At 48.0% G+C, this 19,215-nt stretch overlaps 1 protein-coding gene across 1 annotated transcript; it reads left to right on the top strand.

The window, feature by feature from the left end:
- The first annotated feature begins 2,775 nt into the window (after positions 1-2,775).
- Positions 2,776-18,707, top strand: PLLP (plasmolipin). Its single transcript, XM_033157448.1, has 4 exons — positions 2,776-3,068; positions 13,592-13,765; positions 16,449-16,571; positions 18,259-18,707. The coding sequence occupies exons 1-4, from the start codon at positions 2,931-2,933 to the stop codon at positions 18,376-18,378; spliced, it is 555 nt and encodes a 184-aa protein (XP_033013339.1). The 5' UTR covers positions 2,776-2,930; the 3' UTR covers positions 18,379-18,707.
- The last annotated feature ends 508 nt before the right edge of the window (positions 18,708-19,215 follow it).

The following is a 19,215-nucleotide window of genomic DNA, read 5'->3' on the forward strand; positions in this document are numbered from 1 at the left end:
TGCCTCCTCTTAATCCCCCCTGTTTTCGTCTTCCTCCCACTCACGCAGCGTGATTTGTTCCCCTCCCCCACACTCTCCGTGGTCACTCCAAAACTGTGTTGATCTGCTACCTGCCTTCTCTACGGTTTTGCCCCCGATTTTGCCTGGTTCTCCACAGGTTGTTCTGTTGAACTGCTGTACTGTGATTTGTTCCGTCACCTCCGGACTCTCGTGTCTGTTGGTTACTGTTTTAAAATGGGAATTGGCCCAACCTGAGGCAAGGAGTTGTTATGGCAGTGGTAGTTAAAGGTTGATTCGGCCCCTCCCCCACCAACAGCCTATTAGCTAAGGCGACCTCAAGTTCCACTCCCCCTCCCACCCTTTTCTGAAGTCTGTTGTTGTAAAGTGTGTGTTGCTTTGACGTCCACTGGAGGGCGCTGGATTTTTTTTGCACAAATTCATGGATTTACCTGGGAAAGGTGTGATATTTTTGCAATCTAGGTACCTAAGAACCTTCCCATATAGCCAAGGAATGTTGTTGCCAAATTTGAAGGCAATCAGTCAAGCGGTTACGGAGCAAGGCCTTTGCGTCCGCGCACCCATCTTGAACATTTTTATATATATAGATGCATCTCTGGGTTATTTGTGGGGCATGGGAATTCGTTCATTGTTTTTTTCAAAATATAGTCTGGCCCCCCATAAGGTCTGAGGAACAGTGGACCGTCCCCTGCTGAAAAAGTTTGCTGACCCTTGCTTTAGTATATATGGTTTTATTTACACATATACACAACCTGAGCACAAGATAGCAGGGCTCACAGCATGAACACCCCAACAGATCTTGCATCTGCATTAGTCCCAGCTTTGGATGCAGCACAGAGCAAGCATATGTCTGTCTCCAGCTGCCAGCCTGCTTCCAGCTCAGCTCTCACACAGCCTCTGGCTATTGTCCAGAAGAGGGCAACCAAAATGGTCAAAGGCCTGGAAACAATGCCTTATGAGGAACGGCTTAGGGAGCTGGGTATGTTTAGCCTGGAGAAGAGAAGGTTAAGGGGTGATATGATAGCCATGTTCAAATATATAAAAGGATGTCATCTAGAGGAGGGTGAAAGGTTGTTTTCTGCTGCTCCAGAGAAGCGGACACGGGGCAATGGATTCAAACTACAAGAAAGAAGATTCCACCTAAACATTAGGAAGAACTTCCTGACAGTCAGAGCTGTTCGACAGTGGAATTTGCTGCCAAGGAGTGTGGTGGAGTCTCCTTCTTTGGAGGTCTTTAAGCAGAGGCTTGACAGCCATCTGTCAGGAATGCTTTGATGGTGTTTCCTGCTTGGCAGGGGGGTTGGACTGGATGGCCCTTGTGGTCTCTTCCAACTCCATGATTCTATAATTCCTCTTACACAACAGCTAGGGGTGGGGGTGGGGAGGCCCATGCATTAGTCTGGAAAGCACTCTTGCAGCCTGGCTTATTATTTTGAGATGCTGACAAGGACACTGAAGTGGCCAGCTAAGATCATTGCCTTACAAAGGAACTTGACTGGAGGGCTTGAGCAATGGGAAGCAGCCCCCAGGCTGGAAAAGTTTAGCTACACCTGACTATAGACGTTTGATCAGTAAATCTCACTGAGTTCGTTCAGCAAGACTTGCTCTGCAGAAAGTGTGCTTCGGGTTCCACCCTTCCTTGCTTACATAGCAGGTGGTTCTTTAGAAGCAGTGAATAGGTCAAAGGTGAGGCAAGTGTATTTCTATGCTCCTTTCATGCCCTTCCTGCAGGCAGAGTGGGCTGGATTGACAACCAACACAAATACATGAATATTCTACTAAGATTAAATTCATTATTAAAAAAAAATGAAAGAGCAGGCATCCTTGGGAGGTTGGATAGCTCAGTGGTTAGAACATCTACCTTGCATGCAGAAGGTCTCAGGTTCAACCCTGGGCGACATCTCCAGGTAAGGCTGGGAATGTCCCTTGCCTGAAACCCTGGGACAGCTGCTGCCAGTCAGTGTTGACATTACTGACCTAGATGGACCATCAGTTAGATAAGGTACAGTGCAGCTTCCTATGTCAATAATTAACATAATTTGCCGTCCAGGAGTAAGGCCCATGTGGTTCAAGGTGTTTCCTCCGGAGTAAGGATCTCTGGGGACTCAGCTTCCTCCCCCCCTGCCCCCACTTTGCTATGTCAGGAGGAGAAGGGAGGCTTTTGAAGAGTGGCACAAAGCAAAGGTCCTTGGCAGGTGTGCGAGAAAGAAAGGGTGACTCCTGTTTTGAGTTGGGCCTTCCAACTCTACAATTAGACAATGATTCTGCAATCATTGGAGATTTCTAAACCGAGGTCAGAAGGCCATCTGCCAGCATGGGAGCCAACTCCTTGGGGTCCACAAAATTCCACATTAAGTGACCAGACACCCACAAATTTCGGTGCCAGGGCCATGCACACTGCATGGGACCCACAGCCCCGGGCATCCACGGTCGCGGGGCCAAGCTGGCACTCCTGTCTGCCTGAAATTATTTAGCTGTGCTTCCTGCGCTACAGGGGGTTGAACTGGATGACCTTTGGGGGTACCTTCCAGCTGTGCAATTCAATGCTTCTACGAGTCTATGATAAGACCAACGTCCTGATGCCAAGGAAAGAGTCCACTGCTGAGAAAGCTGCGGTCTCCGAAGCTGGTGCGCAGGGCTTGTTCCAGGAAGGTGGCAACCAGAGGGCGGGAAAGGGTTAAGCCGGCTGCCTGGCGGTGGCTGGGTTCGCCCTCCGGGGGCTTGGGCGCTCGGCGGCGGTGGCCCTGCCCTGCCTGCCTCCTCCTCCTGCTGCTTCTGCTCGGCGGACGCGCCTTCGAGGCACCGGGACCAGCGTTCCGAGGCAGCCCCAGCAGCAGCAGCCCGGCTCCCCGTTCCGCCGGCCCCTCTCGTGGCCCGATCCCCCTTCGGGGGGCGCCGACCGCAGCCTCAGGATGCCCGAGTTCCAGGCCAAAGTCAGTACCCGGACCAGCACCCCCGCCGGGACTCAGGGCGGCGGGCTGCTGCGCTCCTCCTCGGTGGACCTCGACTTCCTCCGCTCCCTCTTCGGGGTCCTGATGATCGTGGAAATCGTGAGTCGATCCCCCCCCCCCCAGCTACTTCCTTTCCCCATCCTTCCTCCCCGGTCCTGCGGCCGAGAGAGGCGTCTTCCGAGAAGAGGGTTCTCTGAGCGCGTGCAGAGTGCCGTCCTCGCCCAGCGGCTCCGTTACAGCCAGGCGCGTCAGGCTAGGCTCCCTTTCCCTCGCTCGTTGGCAGGAGCGCGGGGGGGGGGGGGCCGTCGGAGCAGGGAGGGGGTCCAAATCCGGCAGAACTGGCTCCCCACTTCTGAAAGGAGGGAAGTCATCTGATAACAACCGTTACCGTCGAAAGAGGGTTTCCAGAAGTCTAGAGATGAGCTGCCCCGCCGCACTATTATCAGGACGGGGTGGGGTGGGACCTTCCCTTAAGGCAGATCGCTTGTCTGTTTGTCCCCCCTGCAGCATAAGGGATTGGGGAATTGGCGCTAGCTCAGCGGCAGTGCAGCTGCTTGGCATGCAGAAGGTCCTCGGCAGCCTCGGAAGGTGGTGGGACTCTCCTTCCTAGGAGGTTTTTAAGCAGAGATTGGATTCTTTGGCTGTGATTCATTGCTGGTGGTTGGACTAGGTGACCCTTGGGGGGTCCCTTCCATGTCCTGTGATTCCAAGGAGGGCTGGAAAAGACTCCCGGATGAAGCCCTCTCTCCAGGCAGAAGAGAAGCTGGGGGTTTGTGGGTTGACCCCAGGGCAGAAGAATCGTGGGCAGCGTGGAGGGATGATAGCGAGATGCAGAATCAAGTCGGGCAGATTGCACCTGCTGGCTGCTTTGCTTTGCCCTCTTCTGCTTTGCACCAAGCAGCAAAGGGCTTGAAAACGGGGACTAGCACCTTGAGGTGGCTGTGCAGGGTGCTCCAGGGAGGTAGGACTGGTTCTTGCTCCAATGCAGATAATTTTACCTGCTAAAAATTGAAGGGTGATGGGTGGGGGTAACGGACTTCCACATCGATGTCTTGGCGAGAACTGAATTCTGGAGTTACCTCCTGTGTAGCAATAACATCCCTGCCAAGTTCCCAGGCAAGAGATGGAGGAGGAGAGCTTTCCGCCCCGCATATACTAGTGTTATCTCAGACTTATTGAATTCTAGGGAAGTTGATTTCGTTTTCCGGGCTCCCTTCTTCCAATGCTAGCCACTGATTTCACAAGGGACTTTGCAGACATCTGCGCTCAGAGCTGTTGTGCACAGCTTGTTTGTTTGTGTGCAAACATTTCCAGATTGTGGCTCTAAGCCAGCTCTTAGGTTTACCGAGGAATAGAGTAGGACATCTGTGATTCCTGCATTGCAGGGGGTTGGACTAGATGACCCTTGGGGTCCCTTCTAGCTCTGCAGTTCTATGATTCCATTCCCTCTGTTTTCTAATTATTTACTGTAAGTAAACCCCTTGGAACAGGTCTCTCCTTCTTTGTAAAGTGCTATGCCCATGGGCGCTGTGTGTGTGCACTAAGAAACCACCTCCAGCCTCTCCTGAAACCACACACGGAAGATTCATTAAAACTAGCACAGACTATTGTTTGGGGGGCTGTGGGTGGGTCAAACAGTGTTTTGGAATACCAGAGTTGGGTTTGGGGAGGTGGGGCAGGAGAGGCAACTTCTACACATTTTCAGGAGGCTTCTGGTTCTGATAGAAGGTGACGGAGGGTTTATTCAGTTCCCTCCCAAGTTTGCGGCTGGCTGGCTGGCTGTTCCCACACTCTAAAAACGTACAGTAGGTTTTTCTAACTGGTGTTGTCCTGATGTTTTGGACCAATGTTTGCAGCCGTAGTAGACGTGTAAAGTGAGAAGTGTATCTAAGCAAGCGCAAGGTACCTTTTTCTTGTTTTGGAACTCCTTTCTGGTGGATACCCGACAGGCAATGATACTTTGGAAGATGTTTTTTAATTGCAAACTGTCTCCTCAGAAGAATAACTGGATCCTGCCCACTATTAATCTGGGGGACAGCACAATGGTATTTTAATGGGATTGTGTCTGATTAGGATTCATGGGCGTGGCCAGGATTTTTGTGGGGGGGGGGGGGTGGGCAGAACCTTAGTTAGCTATGTTATTTTGATTTAGGGAGGGCAGCTGCCCCTCCCTACCCCCTCTTGGCTACGCCCATGTTAGGAATGTATTGCATATAATTTTTGTTTCTATATTGCTTTGAGGGTTTTTTATTTTTTTTAGTATGAAGCAATTTAAGAAATTTCTTAAATGAATAGAACATCAGAGTTGCCATCCTAAACATCTGGAGGGTGCCAAGCTGGGGAAGGCTGATGGGTAGAATTTGTCTCCCTTTCCCCAGCTTCACAGGGCACAGATATGTGTCAGAAAAGGAGGGGTTCATTGGGATGGTGGGGGCAGGCAGGAAACCCAGCCAGATGGGCGGGGTATAAATAATAAAACCATCATCAACAACAACAACAACAACAACAACAACAACACACACACACAGAGCACAACATACCACACCTCCAGTTCAGATCATGTAGGGTTTTCTACGGACAATCTATCCATCTGTGTCTTGGAAGGTGATGGGGGCAGGGCAAAGCTTCTATTCATCGCCCTCCAAAATAGCCTGAGAGCAAAGGACTTGGATAGGATGTTTTGGTGTGGTTTGTTTTTGCAGAAGGGAAACATTGAAGAATTGTTTCTTCTGCCTCCTGTGGTTAAGGTGGTCCTGTACCACCTCTGGACCCCCTAGCCTCATTCTTTTTTGAGGAACAGCATAGCTTCTGGCTAAGATACAAGAAGTTCCTGCTATTTGCGCTCTCTGGGAACAATTGGAGACATTTTTGTCCCAGCTGGAGTGTGTGTGATGTCAGTCAGTCTTTGTATTGTTTTAAAACCTACCTTTAATGGTTGGGTTTTTTAAAAAAATATTAATTTAAAACCTATTTTAGTTGTTTTCCTTGCATTATTTTAAATCACCTTGAAATTTACATGAGAGGAGATTCACAAATTAGTTCTGGTGTGTGTGTGGGGGGGGGGTGTAACCTGGCACCCATCCAGATGTTTTGGAGCCAAACTCTCCGGGTCAGGGCTGATGGGGCCTGTGGCCCAAGAGGGATGGAGAGCACAGGTAGGCAAAGGTGGATGTAGAGAGATTCAGCCTTAACAGGCTCTTTTCACACTTTGGCCACACAGTCATAGCAAAAGTCAGGGAGATAAAGGGGTTGTTCTTTCCTTTCCCCTCAGTAAATTAACTATTGTCCACAGCTGAGTTGGAGAGTTGTAAAACATGCCTGTTGAGTTGGATTGCAGGGGGTTTGACTAGATGACCCTTTGGCTCCCTTCCAACTCTACAATTCTATGAATTTGAATACAGAATAGGAGCGTGTTCATTTATTCCAGGCTGCTCAAAGGTGTGATCATATGTGTGCATTTGATTTCAGCATAGTAGCATCTACCTCTTGAGTGGGAAAAGGCAGTTGCCTGGTGTAAAAGTCTCTCCAGAAGCGGAGGGAAATTGTGAAATTGTAGAATTGTAGTATTGGATGGGACCCCACGAGTCATCGAGTCCAGCGCCCTGCAGTGCAGGAATCACAGCTCAATAATCCCTGAGAGATGGCCACCCACCCACCTAACCTCTGCTTAAAAACCTCCAATGAAGGAGTATCTACCCCCTTCTGAGGGAGTCACTTTCATTGTCAAATGGCTCTTACAATCAGAAAGGTCTTCCTAATGTTGATTCAGAATCTCCTTTCTTGTAATTATCACAGCCTACAGAAATGGGGGCGCAGGTGGCACTGTGGGTTAAACCACAGAGCCTAGGGCTTGTTGATCAGAAGGTTGGCGGTTCGAGTCCCCATGATGGGGTGAGTTCCCATTGCTCGGTCCCAGCTCCTGTCCACCTAGCAGTTCAAAAGCATGTCAAAGTGCAAGTAGATAAATAGGTACCGCTCCAGTGGGAAGGTAAAACGGCATTTCCGTGTGCTGCTCTGGTTCGCCAGAAGCGGCTTTGTCATGCTGGCCACATGACCCGGAAGCTGTACGCCGGCTCCCTCGGCCAGTAATGCGAGATGAGCACTACAATTCCAGTCGGACACGACTGGAACTAATGGTCAGGGGTCCCTTTACCTTTACCTTTTACAGAAATAGCGCCAAGCCAAACCCAGTGGCAGCTAAGGTGAGGCAAAAGGTGGGAGTACAACAGTAGGTGGCGCCAGAGCTAGTAAGTGGTAGAGCCAACGAATTCTGGTTTGGTCTGTGCCTCCTCCCTGTTGAATTTGTTAATGGCAGTACTGAATCAGAGGAGGAGGGCTGTTTGCAATCCGCTGGGCTGTTTGCAATCCATCTTGCTCTTCCTCCTCCTCCTGTGCTAACTAGAGCTGAGCCATGGTTTGGCTTAGCGTTCTGCCCAAACCCAGGCTAGTGTTTTGCTGTCTCTGCATGCAAGCCGTGACCTGTGGGGAAGTTTTCTTCTTGACTTGTTCCTTGTGGTTTGGCTGGGGGAGATGAATCATGAACCAGGGTTGGGATGTAACGCTAAACCATGGTGCAACAGCGGGGGTTGGAGTGGGGGTAATGAAGCAGCCATGATTTTTGATAAGTCCCCACACTTAGTCATTGTTTTAGCTTCATATTATTTGCAAACTGGGCCTCTGGATTTTGCCCAGTTCAATCACTGTAAATGTGCAATATCTGTACGGTTATGTAATTCCACGCTCTGGACTTCATCATCCCATTGGGGTGGGAGGTGCTTTAGATGGTGATGTGTGCCACATTCTTGAAATAAGTGGAGCATCTGCCCTTCTGCATTCTCCCCACCACCACCACCACCTCCACCGCTTGATCTGCTGACTTGGGCCCCAGACCTCTGCCCCCAAGTCCTGCCCTGGTGGCACCACCACAGAAGCTTGGGGACGGACAAAAGAACTTTTGTGATAATGCCTGTAGATGATTTTCTGACTTGGCAACCCACCTGCAGCAGCAGCAGAGTCTGAAGTCAGTGCTCTGCAGAAAGAAGCACAGGCTGGGCTAGTGAGGAGTTTGAGCAGACAGAGAAGAGAACAGTTTCTGCCTAGAGCCGAAACTGTGGGTGCTGTTTCATAAGGCTCCATGAGTAGCTCATTAAGGATCTTCTGCCTGTTCTATTCCACCCCCCAATATTTTACTGAACTTTTTATGTGGGGGGAAAATACAAGTTACATCAGGTGTGAACCGAAAGCGTCTGCTTTTGGCTTTACATATTAAGGAAAGCTATTATTACAAAAGTTGGGTGCCACCCCCACTCTCTGCTGAGAAACAGCAAGCTTCCCAGGGTTCCAGGCATTCACCCAGGATTAGTACTCCTTTGGAGAAATGACACAGCAGAGACTGTCATAGCTTTAAGGAATATGGTTTATTCACATATTTACATCTTCAGCTTACATGGAGGGAACCCAGAACTTAAAGCATGGTCATTTCACGATGGGCTTGTTCCTCACATCAGTGCAACCCTGGAGTCAAACCTGGGCATCTCCCAGCCGGCCTTCAGCCAGCCTCTCCCTTCTTTTTCCCAGCACACCTTGCTTAAGACACTCTTTTCCTGTCACTTTCCACCCAGTTACCCTGGCAACATTCTGTCTGCCCAGCAGGAGTACCAACTTGGCCCTGCGACTGGGTGTCTGGGGCCATGGGTGCCATGCAGTGTGCATGGCCCTGGCACTGAAATTTGTGAGTGCCCGGCACCCAGGAGAATTTGGTGGGTGCTCGGGCACCCAGGGCCCCAGGGAGTTGGCACTAATGCTGCCCGGTCCCAAAATTCCTCTTAGATGGGGTGTCAACACCTATTGTCATGTTAACACCTCTACCCCAGGTGAGGCTATGGCTTGGAAAGGAAGCTTAGCCTGTGTTTTTCCACTGGCCTGCGATCTTCCCTTCAATACTCCAAATAAGCACCCAACTGCCACACCCCAGCCAGCAGCCCAACAATTTTGCATCTGGTCCCAGCTGTTTGGCCTCAGGGTCCTAGTGAAGAATAAGGTAGATCTGGCAAAGTGAAGGTCAGCCTGCACCTATTGAGGAGGATACTTCTTCTGACTTCATGCTTCCTCAAAAAAATACCACCCGGGTTGGAATGTTGTGGGGGAGGGGGGGCTCTGGGGTGAGTTTGTGTCCCTTCAAATGCCCCTTGCATTATCTCCTAATGGGAGCTTCAGCTGTTATTCTTTCATGTTTACCTTTGCCGCCACCTCTTACTCCCAGGAACTCAGGAGAGTGCATGTGGCTGTTTCTCTCATCCTCATTTTATTTTCACAATAATTCTGTGGGGTTAAGGGAGGGGGAGAGAGAGAGAGACCAAAGACCGACAAACTATCTCAAGAAGGTGAGCCTTCACAGTTGAGTGGGGATTTGGTCTCTCAGATTTCTCTGATCATATTCCACAATATCGCATTGTTTTGTTTTCAGCATGTGTGTGCAATGTGTATAGTAAAAACACAACTCCAAGGGCTTAAGAACATGTTTTTCAGCTTAGGTTTGCTGTGGTTGAGGCAGGCTCCATTATCCTGCCCTGTCCTTAATTCATATTGTTACATACACCCCACTCCCCAAGTAATGGGAGACTTCAGAGGTGCCAGCGCACACCTGTGTCTTCCCAGCTTCAGACAAGACTAGAAAAGACAGGCCTGCTCTTCTTCTACCCCCAGAATGACATTGCCTCCAATCAGGTGAGGGAGGAAAGTCTGGCCCCTTCTGGGAGCATCACTAGCTGGTAATTTCTATGACAACACACCTGTCCTGGGTCAACTCTTTAGTCATGTAAAAAGATGTTTAATGGGCTTGGCTAGGGCTACTTAACAGACTGGTCTGACTTGTTCCTTCTACGGTTTTTTTTTTGGGGGGGGGAATCCAAATATGACATCCATGCCAGCACCCCAATTTTTTATCATGCTATATTTCATTGCTATGCTGCTCTCATTTTCCCTCCTCCTGAGCAGTGTCTGGGTGCTTTAATAGTTAAGCTTTTTTATAGTTAATAAGAGTGCCTTTTTTATGTGGCCCCAAACCGACCTTCACCTGAGACAGTTGCCTCACTCTGCTCAATGGTAGGACCAGCTCTGCATGGCACAGAACAGCAAACATTGACATGGCAAAGGTGGGAGAAAACAGCTGGGATTCACCAATCTCTGCCAGTTGTAAAAATATTCATATCCCAAAGCCCTCCCCCAACTGACCAACCCCAGAGCTGCTATCCTCCTCTCCTCTGCACAATGTAAACAGCTGGTATTAGCTGCCCTGCCCACAGTTTGTTTGCTTTTTGTTTTGTTTTTTTGCTTCTTTGGAATGTATCCATGAAGGAAACAAAGGGAGCTGGATCAGTAGGTAGGCAGGAGGGGTGGGCGTGGGGAAAGAGGCAGTGAATGTCGACTGAGGATGGAAATGTTCGGTGACACTTGCCCAATGTCACTGCATTATTGCCGTCTGGACTAGAGGGCAATGAAAGTCAGACCAAAAAACAGGCAAACCAGAACATATGTGGTATAAAAAGTTAGAGGGTTTCAGGGGCATGCACTAACTGGACATGCAGTACACCTGCCCCCAAACTATTCCATATGTAGAAACTATTGAAAGCCTATGACCACCCTGATAGTATTATGGGTATGAATCTTCATAGAGTTGTGAGGGACCCCCTGCGTAATCTAGCCCAGCACCCCGTGATGCAGGAATCGCTGCACAAGAATCCCTGACAAATGGCCATCCAATTTCTGTTCAAAAACCTCCAGGGAAGGGAAAGTCCACCACCTTCCAAGCGAGTCCGTTCCACTGTCAAATGGCTTTTATTGTCAGAAGGTTCTTCCTAATGTTTCGTTAGAATCTTCTTTCTTGTTCCTCGAATCCATCAGTTCAGGTCCTCCCCTCAGGAGTGGATAACAAGCTTGCACCATCTACCCAGAGACAGCCCTTCAGACATTTGAAGATGGCTATCATTTCTCCTCTCGGTCTCCTCTTCTCCAGGCTGAACATTCCCAAGCAACTTAAACTGTTCCTCGTAAGACTTGATTTCCAGAACCTGTATCATCTTGCTCACCCTCCTCTGCACACACTGCAGTTTGTCAATAGTCTTCTTAAACCATGGAGTCCACAAATGGACACAGGACTGACCAAAGGTCTGACTAAGGCAGAATAGAGTGGTTCTATTACATGCTTCCCTTGATCTGGACACTAGACTTCTGTTGATGCAGCTTATAATTGCATTAGCCTTTACTGCTGCTGCACCATGCTTGTAGATATGATGCACATAACAGAGGAGGATGCCTGAGGGGTCTCAAAGCCCAGCTGCCACTGCCTGCAAGGCTGTGAGAGACCAGTTACTTTCCTACTTGTTTGCAAACCTGCAAAGCTGAACAGGGCTTCGTCCAACCAGAGATGGGGGAGAAAGTTGGTTGTGTTGTTGTTTAAAGGCAGACTTACCTACTTTTTACTTTTCAAAACAAAGTGTGAACCAAAATAGTCATCCTTTGAAATGTACACTTCTTTGAATTTTGAAGTGTAATTTCTCCAGCCATTTAATGTGCACAAACATGCATGTATTAATGACAATATTATAAAAAAAACGCATTTTATTATGGGAAATTGCTTTGCAAATATATTAGGATAAATTTGCACTAAGCTGTTGATGAATTTTCATGAGGACTTTCATCCCGGCTTTTTTTTTTTTTTTTTAAACAAACTGATAAGGGCATACGGAGAACTAAACTTCAGATTGAAAAAAGGAGAGAGAAACCAAAGTTGATGTTTTGGCCCACCCCTAGCCCACCCTGTCATCCTCTCCTCCACACTTTGGTTTGCAGTCAGTCTGATGTGGGTCCTACAGAGTGCAGGGTGCCCTGGTGCCCTGCCAGTGCCAGCCTTTCAATAGCCTTTTGTGCTGGATCGTGCATGGCTGCGCTTGATGCCCCAAGGAATGGGCAATCTGATAACTATCAAGCTGGATTTGAAAATAGCTTTATCTTTTTGCTAAAGTTAATATAGCAGGACTAACGACAGAAGTCAGTGGCAGTCAGGCTGCTGCAGGCAGTTGGCTGCCATGGGAATATCTCCTTTCTCCTCCCTCCTCAAAACCAGAACCCCCCCCCCTTCCCCTCACTTGCCATGAATTGCATGCCAAATTTGTGGCTGGCCACCTCTACTAAAGCCCAGAGCAGAATTTCAACCGTGCGTTTGGCCTCCTGTACCAACCGCAACATCATCAATATTTTTTCTTAATAGCTATTGTGGAGGCAGGGAAGCAGAGGCCTGAAAGAGAAGGCATTGTTCAGACTGAAGCAACAGGAGAGAGCCAGAGTGTTTGTGCCGGAGACAATGTCTCTTTGGTCACATAGCGCCTCTTTCATGGCCACCAGCAATGAAAGACTTGTGGAGTCACCTGTGGTAAATCAAGCCCCTGGCCAGCTGCTCCTCCTCTACCTCCTCCCTGTCAGAGGGATATTAGATGATGTGAGGTGTCCTCTTCCTTAACCTGATGCCTGCACTTCCTAAGCCACTTGCCTCCAGCTGGTGAACTCGGGGTTCTCTGTGGGGGTGCAGAAACCAACCAGTCCCTGCAAGCTGGGAGTCTGCGCAGTCATTTTCGACTTGTTAATCTTATTTATGGCAACGTTTTCAATCTGCATCTTTGCTTCTTGTTTGTTTTTTAATTTCTTCTTTGGTTGCAAGTGCGTTGTGGGCAGAAAATTGCTTGCTTGTTTACTCTCCAGCAGCCAAGGGGCTGGATGACTTAGCCAAGGCAGCAGACAGGAGCTGTGCTCCACTAGGCCCGAGAGCCAGGAAAGACAATGGGCAACAAGCCTCTAGGGAGGTATAACATTGCTTCCAGTGACTGAGCAGAAGCCAAGAGTGTGCCTACGTAACCATGGACACAGACACCATGAGGCGATTTGCAGGCGCCTGAAGTACATTGCCAAAGTTGCCAGGTGCCTTTATTCTGCACATCTGTGTTCACGAGGAATAAATTCAGTGGAACTGTGTGCCACAGTGAAACGTACCATATTGCGGCAATGCCTGTTTGCCCTGGGAGTGAAGTGGTGTGGTGGGGTTGGAGCTTCCCTACCGCCTCTTTCAGATGACATGCACCACAGTTTAAGAAGGGTATTGAGAAGCTGAAAGGTGCGCAGAGGACGATGACTAGGATGAGCAAGAGTTTGGAAACCAAGCTTTATTTATGAGGAATGGTTGGGGGAGTTGGGCCTGGAGGAGACGGAGAGGTGAAATGATAGCTATCTGAAAATATCTAAAGGGCTGTCACATGGAAGATGGAGCAAGTTTGTTTTCTGCTGCTCCCGAAGGTAGCACCCAAACTGGAGATTCTGACTAAAGATCAGGAGGAACTTTCTGACAGTAAAAGGTGTCCAGCAGTGGAAAGGACTCCCTCAGAAGCTGGTGGACTCTTTCACTGGAGGTTTTTAGGCAGAGGTTGGATGGTCATCTGTCATGGATGCTTTAGCTGTGATTCCTGCATTGCAGGGGGTTGGACTAGATGGCCCTTGGGGTTCCTTCCAACTCTGACTTTGCAAAATATCCTTCACTAGCAAAAGTTGTCAATGCACTTTTTTATGTTGTGCAGGTGCTGGGATGCCTGGTGTGGGCCCTCATTGCAGACACATATTACCAACCGTACCCTTCCTACGGGTGGGTGATGTTTGTCGCCATTTTCTTCTGGCTGGTGACAGTCATCCTTTTTGGGATGTACCTCTTCCAACTTCAGGTGAAGCTCTACATGATTCCTTGGCCTATTGTGGTGAGTACCCAATACCTTTCCTCAGCCTGGGGCCCTTCAGTTGTTTTGGACTACAGCTCCAGGGTGCTCTGACACACCCTACCCCAAGCCCTCTCCCTCACACTGTCCTCCAGATGGTTTGGGCTACAGTTTTCAGCTGTGCATCCGGAGGCTGCTGGGAACTGTAGATCAAACCACCAGGAGGACAATGGGGGTGGCAGGAAGTCTGGCCTTTCCTGTTAAGTTCTGGAAGCCTAGCTACTGTACCTCCCTATATATCTATTTATGTTTTAATGTATGCATGCACTGCTGCATCATAAAAAAATAAATAAAAGCAGTTTGCAACAATATATAGGCGACTCTGTTTATGCACATTTGGCTCATATGCAACTGTGTATACCGGTACATGAGGTGCCAGGAAATCAATCGATCAAAACTGCAGAAAGCCGTGTAAAGGGCAAAAATGGCTTTGTAAATTGACACAAGGGCTTAAAACCTGGCTCAGTAGTAGACGGTGCAACTGTCATAACCAGGGTGTCACATGTTGGCAGCTATGTGCCCCCATCAGCAGTCTGGCTGCCACATGCTGCCCCATTTGAAGCTTTTGGGCAAGGCCAGGGCAGCCCCCCATAGAGTGCATCGCAGTAAACCAGCCTCAAGGTTACCAACAAATGAACTTTAGGGAGCACAAACTTTAGAGAGCAGCCTTTGTGCCTCTCTTCTGCTGTTAATGCCTGTAATTTGTGCAGCTTTCGCAGGAAAGATAAAAGGCATTTGTAAGGCATATAAGCCTTTTTGCTCAGGATAGGTTCTGATGTTCACAGGACCAGCGGATCTAGCAGAATTAAACGATAGGTTTATTTCACCTCGTGTTTAAATAGAAGTATTGTGGGTTGTTTTTTTTTTTTTTAAATGCAAAATGGGCTTTAGCGAGGTGATGCAGAATTTGCAGCATTCTAACAGAAGCAGGTGAAGGTTGGCCCTGGCAGCAGGGGCATCAGCCTCGTTGAGTCCTGCAGGAAACGGTTAACAGCCTCCATTTCTGCAGCAGTTCAGCAAGTCCCTTCTCTTCTGTGGAACAGCAAAGTGCCACCTCCCCATTCTGCCAGTCCAGAAGGCAGAGAGAGGAAAGGAACAGTGCTCTCATTGTTACACTTTCATAACCAGTATGACTAGAATTCCTACAGCCATCTAAGCAGAAACTGTTGCCAAAATTCCAAAACTGAATGGGCGACTCTTGCAGTTGGTCCTGTGCAAATCAGCGAAGTGCGCACTTGTTTTGGCCTAGTCTAAGTGACTTTTATCAGTCAGGAACAGATCCACCGAAGGGTTCCTCCACACAGCTCACTTACAGAGAATTGCATGTGCTTTTTTCATCTAAGATGAAGCCAGACATAAATATTAAGGCTGGTGCAACATGTTGACTGCTTCTAGCTTCACAGTTTGAATGGTGCATGCCAGCAAATTGGAGCCTACTCTTGCTTGTCTGCCAATGCTTCAAGTGGACTGCTTGTCTTTTCTAAAATTAATTTTAATTACTGTGGTTTTTAAAAACCCATTATTCACCTTATTTAAAAAAAGGAAAGTTGGTTTGTTTGTTATTTAAAAAAAATACACAACTGTTCAGGGGAATGTGCATTTGTGAGGTTGCAGGCACTAGCCATTCAGTACTGATAATTGATTTCTGCTAGAGCTTGAAAAAAAATGTATGATTGCTGTACAGGGGAGAGGCTATACCCAGTAGCTCATTGGTGAAACACATACATTGCATGCAGGTGACCCAGGTTCAATTTACATTTTCACATGAAAGAATCAAGTAGCAGGGGATGGAGAAAAGTCTCTACCTGATCCTAAGGAAAGCTGCTGCCATTCAGAGTAAAGATGAATGGTCTAGATAGACCAATGGTCTAGCTCCAGGTTTGTAACCACAGTAAAGCTGCTTCCAACCCATAACTAAAATTATTACATCTGTCTTTACCCAATAGATATTACATCTGTCTTCTTCACCCAATAAACACTCATATATTTGCCTAGTGCTATATATCTGAATCAGAACAATTTTCAGAATCCTTTTCACTAGGATAAGCAAAACTATTTGAGGATTAGTATCCTAAAATTTTCACCAGTGCGCTAGTTTGTTTGCATTCTCCTTGAACACAGGATGCTACAAGTAAAATCTCTTCATTCCTGGAGGAACGCTGAAGGCAGTGCCATGGCAGCAAACTCATGCACCTGGCTGCTTAGCAGGAAGATGGGTGTGGGAGAGGCGATTGGAAACACATGCCCATTTTCATCTCCCGGAACAACCTCGTGCGGGGGAGAAAATGGGCATCTTATTGGCTAACACCTGTGAGATCATACAGACTTCTCAGTTCCTGCAGCAGCTTTGCAACTTATTTAAAATGTTCGTGCGGAGTTTCTTTTTGTAAGATAAAAGGAAAAGGCACACATCATAAAGATGCAGTCAGTCCCCACCTGAAGCATGAGGGCGAGAGGCAAGAGCAAGATTCAGCTCATATGCATAAGGCAGGTCATGGCATCCAGGTCACCTGCAACTGAACAATCTGCTGTGAGAATTGTCAAGAATGTTAGGAACATTAGGGAGATGTTTTTCACTGAGTGGCAGCCCTTCCCCGATGTTCTGTAGGTCTTCACCTTTAGACCTCATGGAATGTCCTCCAAGACTGTCTTCTTTTTCTTCCAGCTAGTGGTATTCAATGTTGCTGCGTCCGTCTTGTATGCAACAGCTTTCATCACAAGCGCTGCTTCTGTTGAGCCATACTCCTGGCCGCACTCACCAGACTACAACAGAAGAGCCTCTGCGTCGGTGAGTTAACCCTTTGCACTTGCATCCCTGTTGCACTTGTTGCCGGGGGGTGGGTGGGCGGCGTGCAGGGGAAAGAAACACTGTCATCTTAAATACGCAGCTTGCTGAATTTCGCAATCCAGTGAAGTTGAGTGTACAGAAATGTATATGCTAAGGTAAAGGGTGCCTAAGAGTGCACACATTGGTGAAAACTACATTAAAAAATTCGAAAATTCTTTCCAGTAGCACCTTAGAGACCGACTGAGTTTGTTCTTGGTATGAGCTTTCGTGTGCATGCACACTTCTTCAGATACGCGTATCTGAAGAAGTGTGCATGCACACAAAAGCTCATACCAAGAACAAACTCAGTCAGTCTCTAAGGTGCTACTGGAAAGAATTTTCTATTTTGTTTCGACTATGGCAGACCAACACGGCTACCCACCTGTAATAAAAAAATTCTTTAGGGAAAACTGCTTTGCCAAAAAGATGGAATTGCATACAAAAATGTGTAACTTACAGACAAGTTGCACTAAAAAGTTGAGTTTTCATGAGGACTTTGTTTAAAAGAATACAATGATCTGTAAATGTGGAGAACTGAATGAGGGGAAAAGTGAGAAACTGAGAGAACCCATCTATCCCTGCCCATCAGAATATGCAGGAAGCCTCCAGATGACTCTGAGGCCCCCCTTTTCTTTTACCATACCTACATAGTTATATGACCCTTATTGCCCCCACTGTACTCAGCCTCCACCCCCTGCAATGCCATCTGTAAATATGTGGTGCTGGCTCGCTAGTACATCATTTTGTGTACTCATCCAGAGCTTGCAGTGCCAGCAATGAGGCAATGTTCAGTAACTGGGAATCCAGCTGAAGCTACATTATGTGTTCTGTCCTCCTCCCTGCAATAACTCAGCTCCTTAGTCCAGTGCCAGCCACCAGCATGACGGGTGATGTGTAATGCTGTGTTAACCAGTTTCGGCTAGGCAAGGGCATGCTGGCACACCACCCTCAATTTCCAGGCTATCATTACGTACTATGCTTTTACTGAAATGGACATATTTATGTTACATCTATTTAGGACTGAGGTTTTAACCGTTCAGAGGGAGATCCTTCTTTGCATCTCACTTACCCCCTATTGTAAGAACTCAAGGCCGTGGGGTTCTTGAATGTTGTGCTGAGTATTGACATACTCTTACGCCTTGGCTGGAAGCTACCTTTTTCTTATGTTATTAACAGCCACCAGAGTGGTGGATGTTTCGAAAGGCTTCAGTGCTGAAACTCAGCTTCTGCATTTGGCCTCTGTCCATATGATCCAATAAATGCCCAGCAGATTTGTGCACAAGACTAGTTCCCATCTCCATCCCGCCCCCTTTAAAACTGCTACTCTAGCTGCCAGCATGGCAGAAGAGGCAAGCTACTTTTGAGATTTTAAGCAGAAAAGTGGATTGTCTCTACTGCAGGCAGTGGAGATCTTCACAGAAAATGTTGGGTTCAACAGCATTTTCCTACTGAAGCTTTTTTTATTCCTCTTCGGCCAAAAAGGCTCCCAGAGGCTTACATAAATTCAATAGAAACAACCACCACTGCAATCTTTGGCTGCACATTTACAATCTAATCATCATACGAAGACTTGGGACCCAAGTTGGACCTACAGCTTACTCACCTAAGCTCCTGGGACATTAATGCCCCCATCTCCTGTCTTTTGCAGTTTTTTGCTTGCCTGGTGATGATTGGCTACGGGGTCAGTGCCTGCCTCAGCATTCGAGCCTGGAGGGGATATGGGAGTAATGCAGCAACCAGCCAAGCAACCATTTCTAATCACGCCTGAAAACTGTGGGCCATTTTTAATCGACACAACTTGACTGGGTGACAGTGGCTACTGGGGCCTTTGGGTGTTTGTTGTCTTCCCTCTGCCCCTTTCCCTTCAAGACCTAGTACTCTGAACGCTATTCCCAGTCCCAGCTTTAGCATGGCCTATGCCAAGTATGCTGTATGTGTTTTTAACGCCATCTATAGCTGGTTAAAGCACCCCACCCCCACCCCCATATTTTGCACTAATTAGAATCCTCAGACTGGGCAAGGGCCAGCTGAATCATGGAGATAAAGCACCTTGCAATGCCAGCAAGAGACAACCCAAGGGCTCATTCTCTCTCTCTCTCTCTCTCTCTCTCTCTCTCTCTCTCTCACACACACACACACACACACACGACTCGTGGCTTGCAGTGAGTCTGCACAGGTAACACCCCATTTAGTAATCTCAGCATCTTATGCCACTTTTGACCCAATGCTTTTTGGCGGAGGAGGTTCACATATTTCTGCAGGGACTGCCCTGTACAAACAGTAATCAAGTGGTCAAAATTAAGTGGGAACCTGCCTTTCCATACCTTGGCTGCATGTGATCTTATTGCTAAAGGCCACTGCATGTGGTGACCATCCAAAGTTGCAGGGTCAGAGTTGTGCCGGAGATTTGACACTCCACAAGCCTGGTGCACACAGGGATTTGCCGTCAGTTGATGACCAGCAGCTGAAGGTGTCAGCTGACTACACTGAGCAAGCATCAGGTTCAAAGAAGTGCTCTGAAGTGGGAATATGGTCCACTGAGCCACACAGTCATTAAGGGATGGACACGCTCCTGTGAAGCAGCCCAGAGGTTGCCCATCTCCAG

The sequence above is a fragment of the Lacerta agilis genome, chromosome 8, assembly GCF_009819535.1.
Source record: "Lacerta agilis isolate rLacAgi1 chromosome 8, rLacAgi1.pri, whole genome shotgun sequence".
In the NCBI taxonomy this organism is placed as follows: domain Eukaryota; kingdom Metazoa; phylum Chordata; class Lepidosauria; order Squamata; family Lacertidae; genus Lacerta; species Lacerta agilis.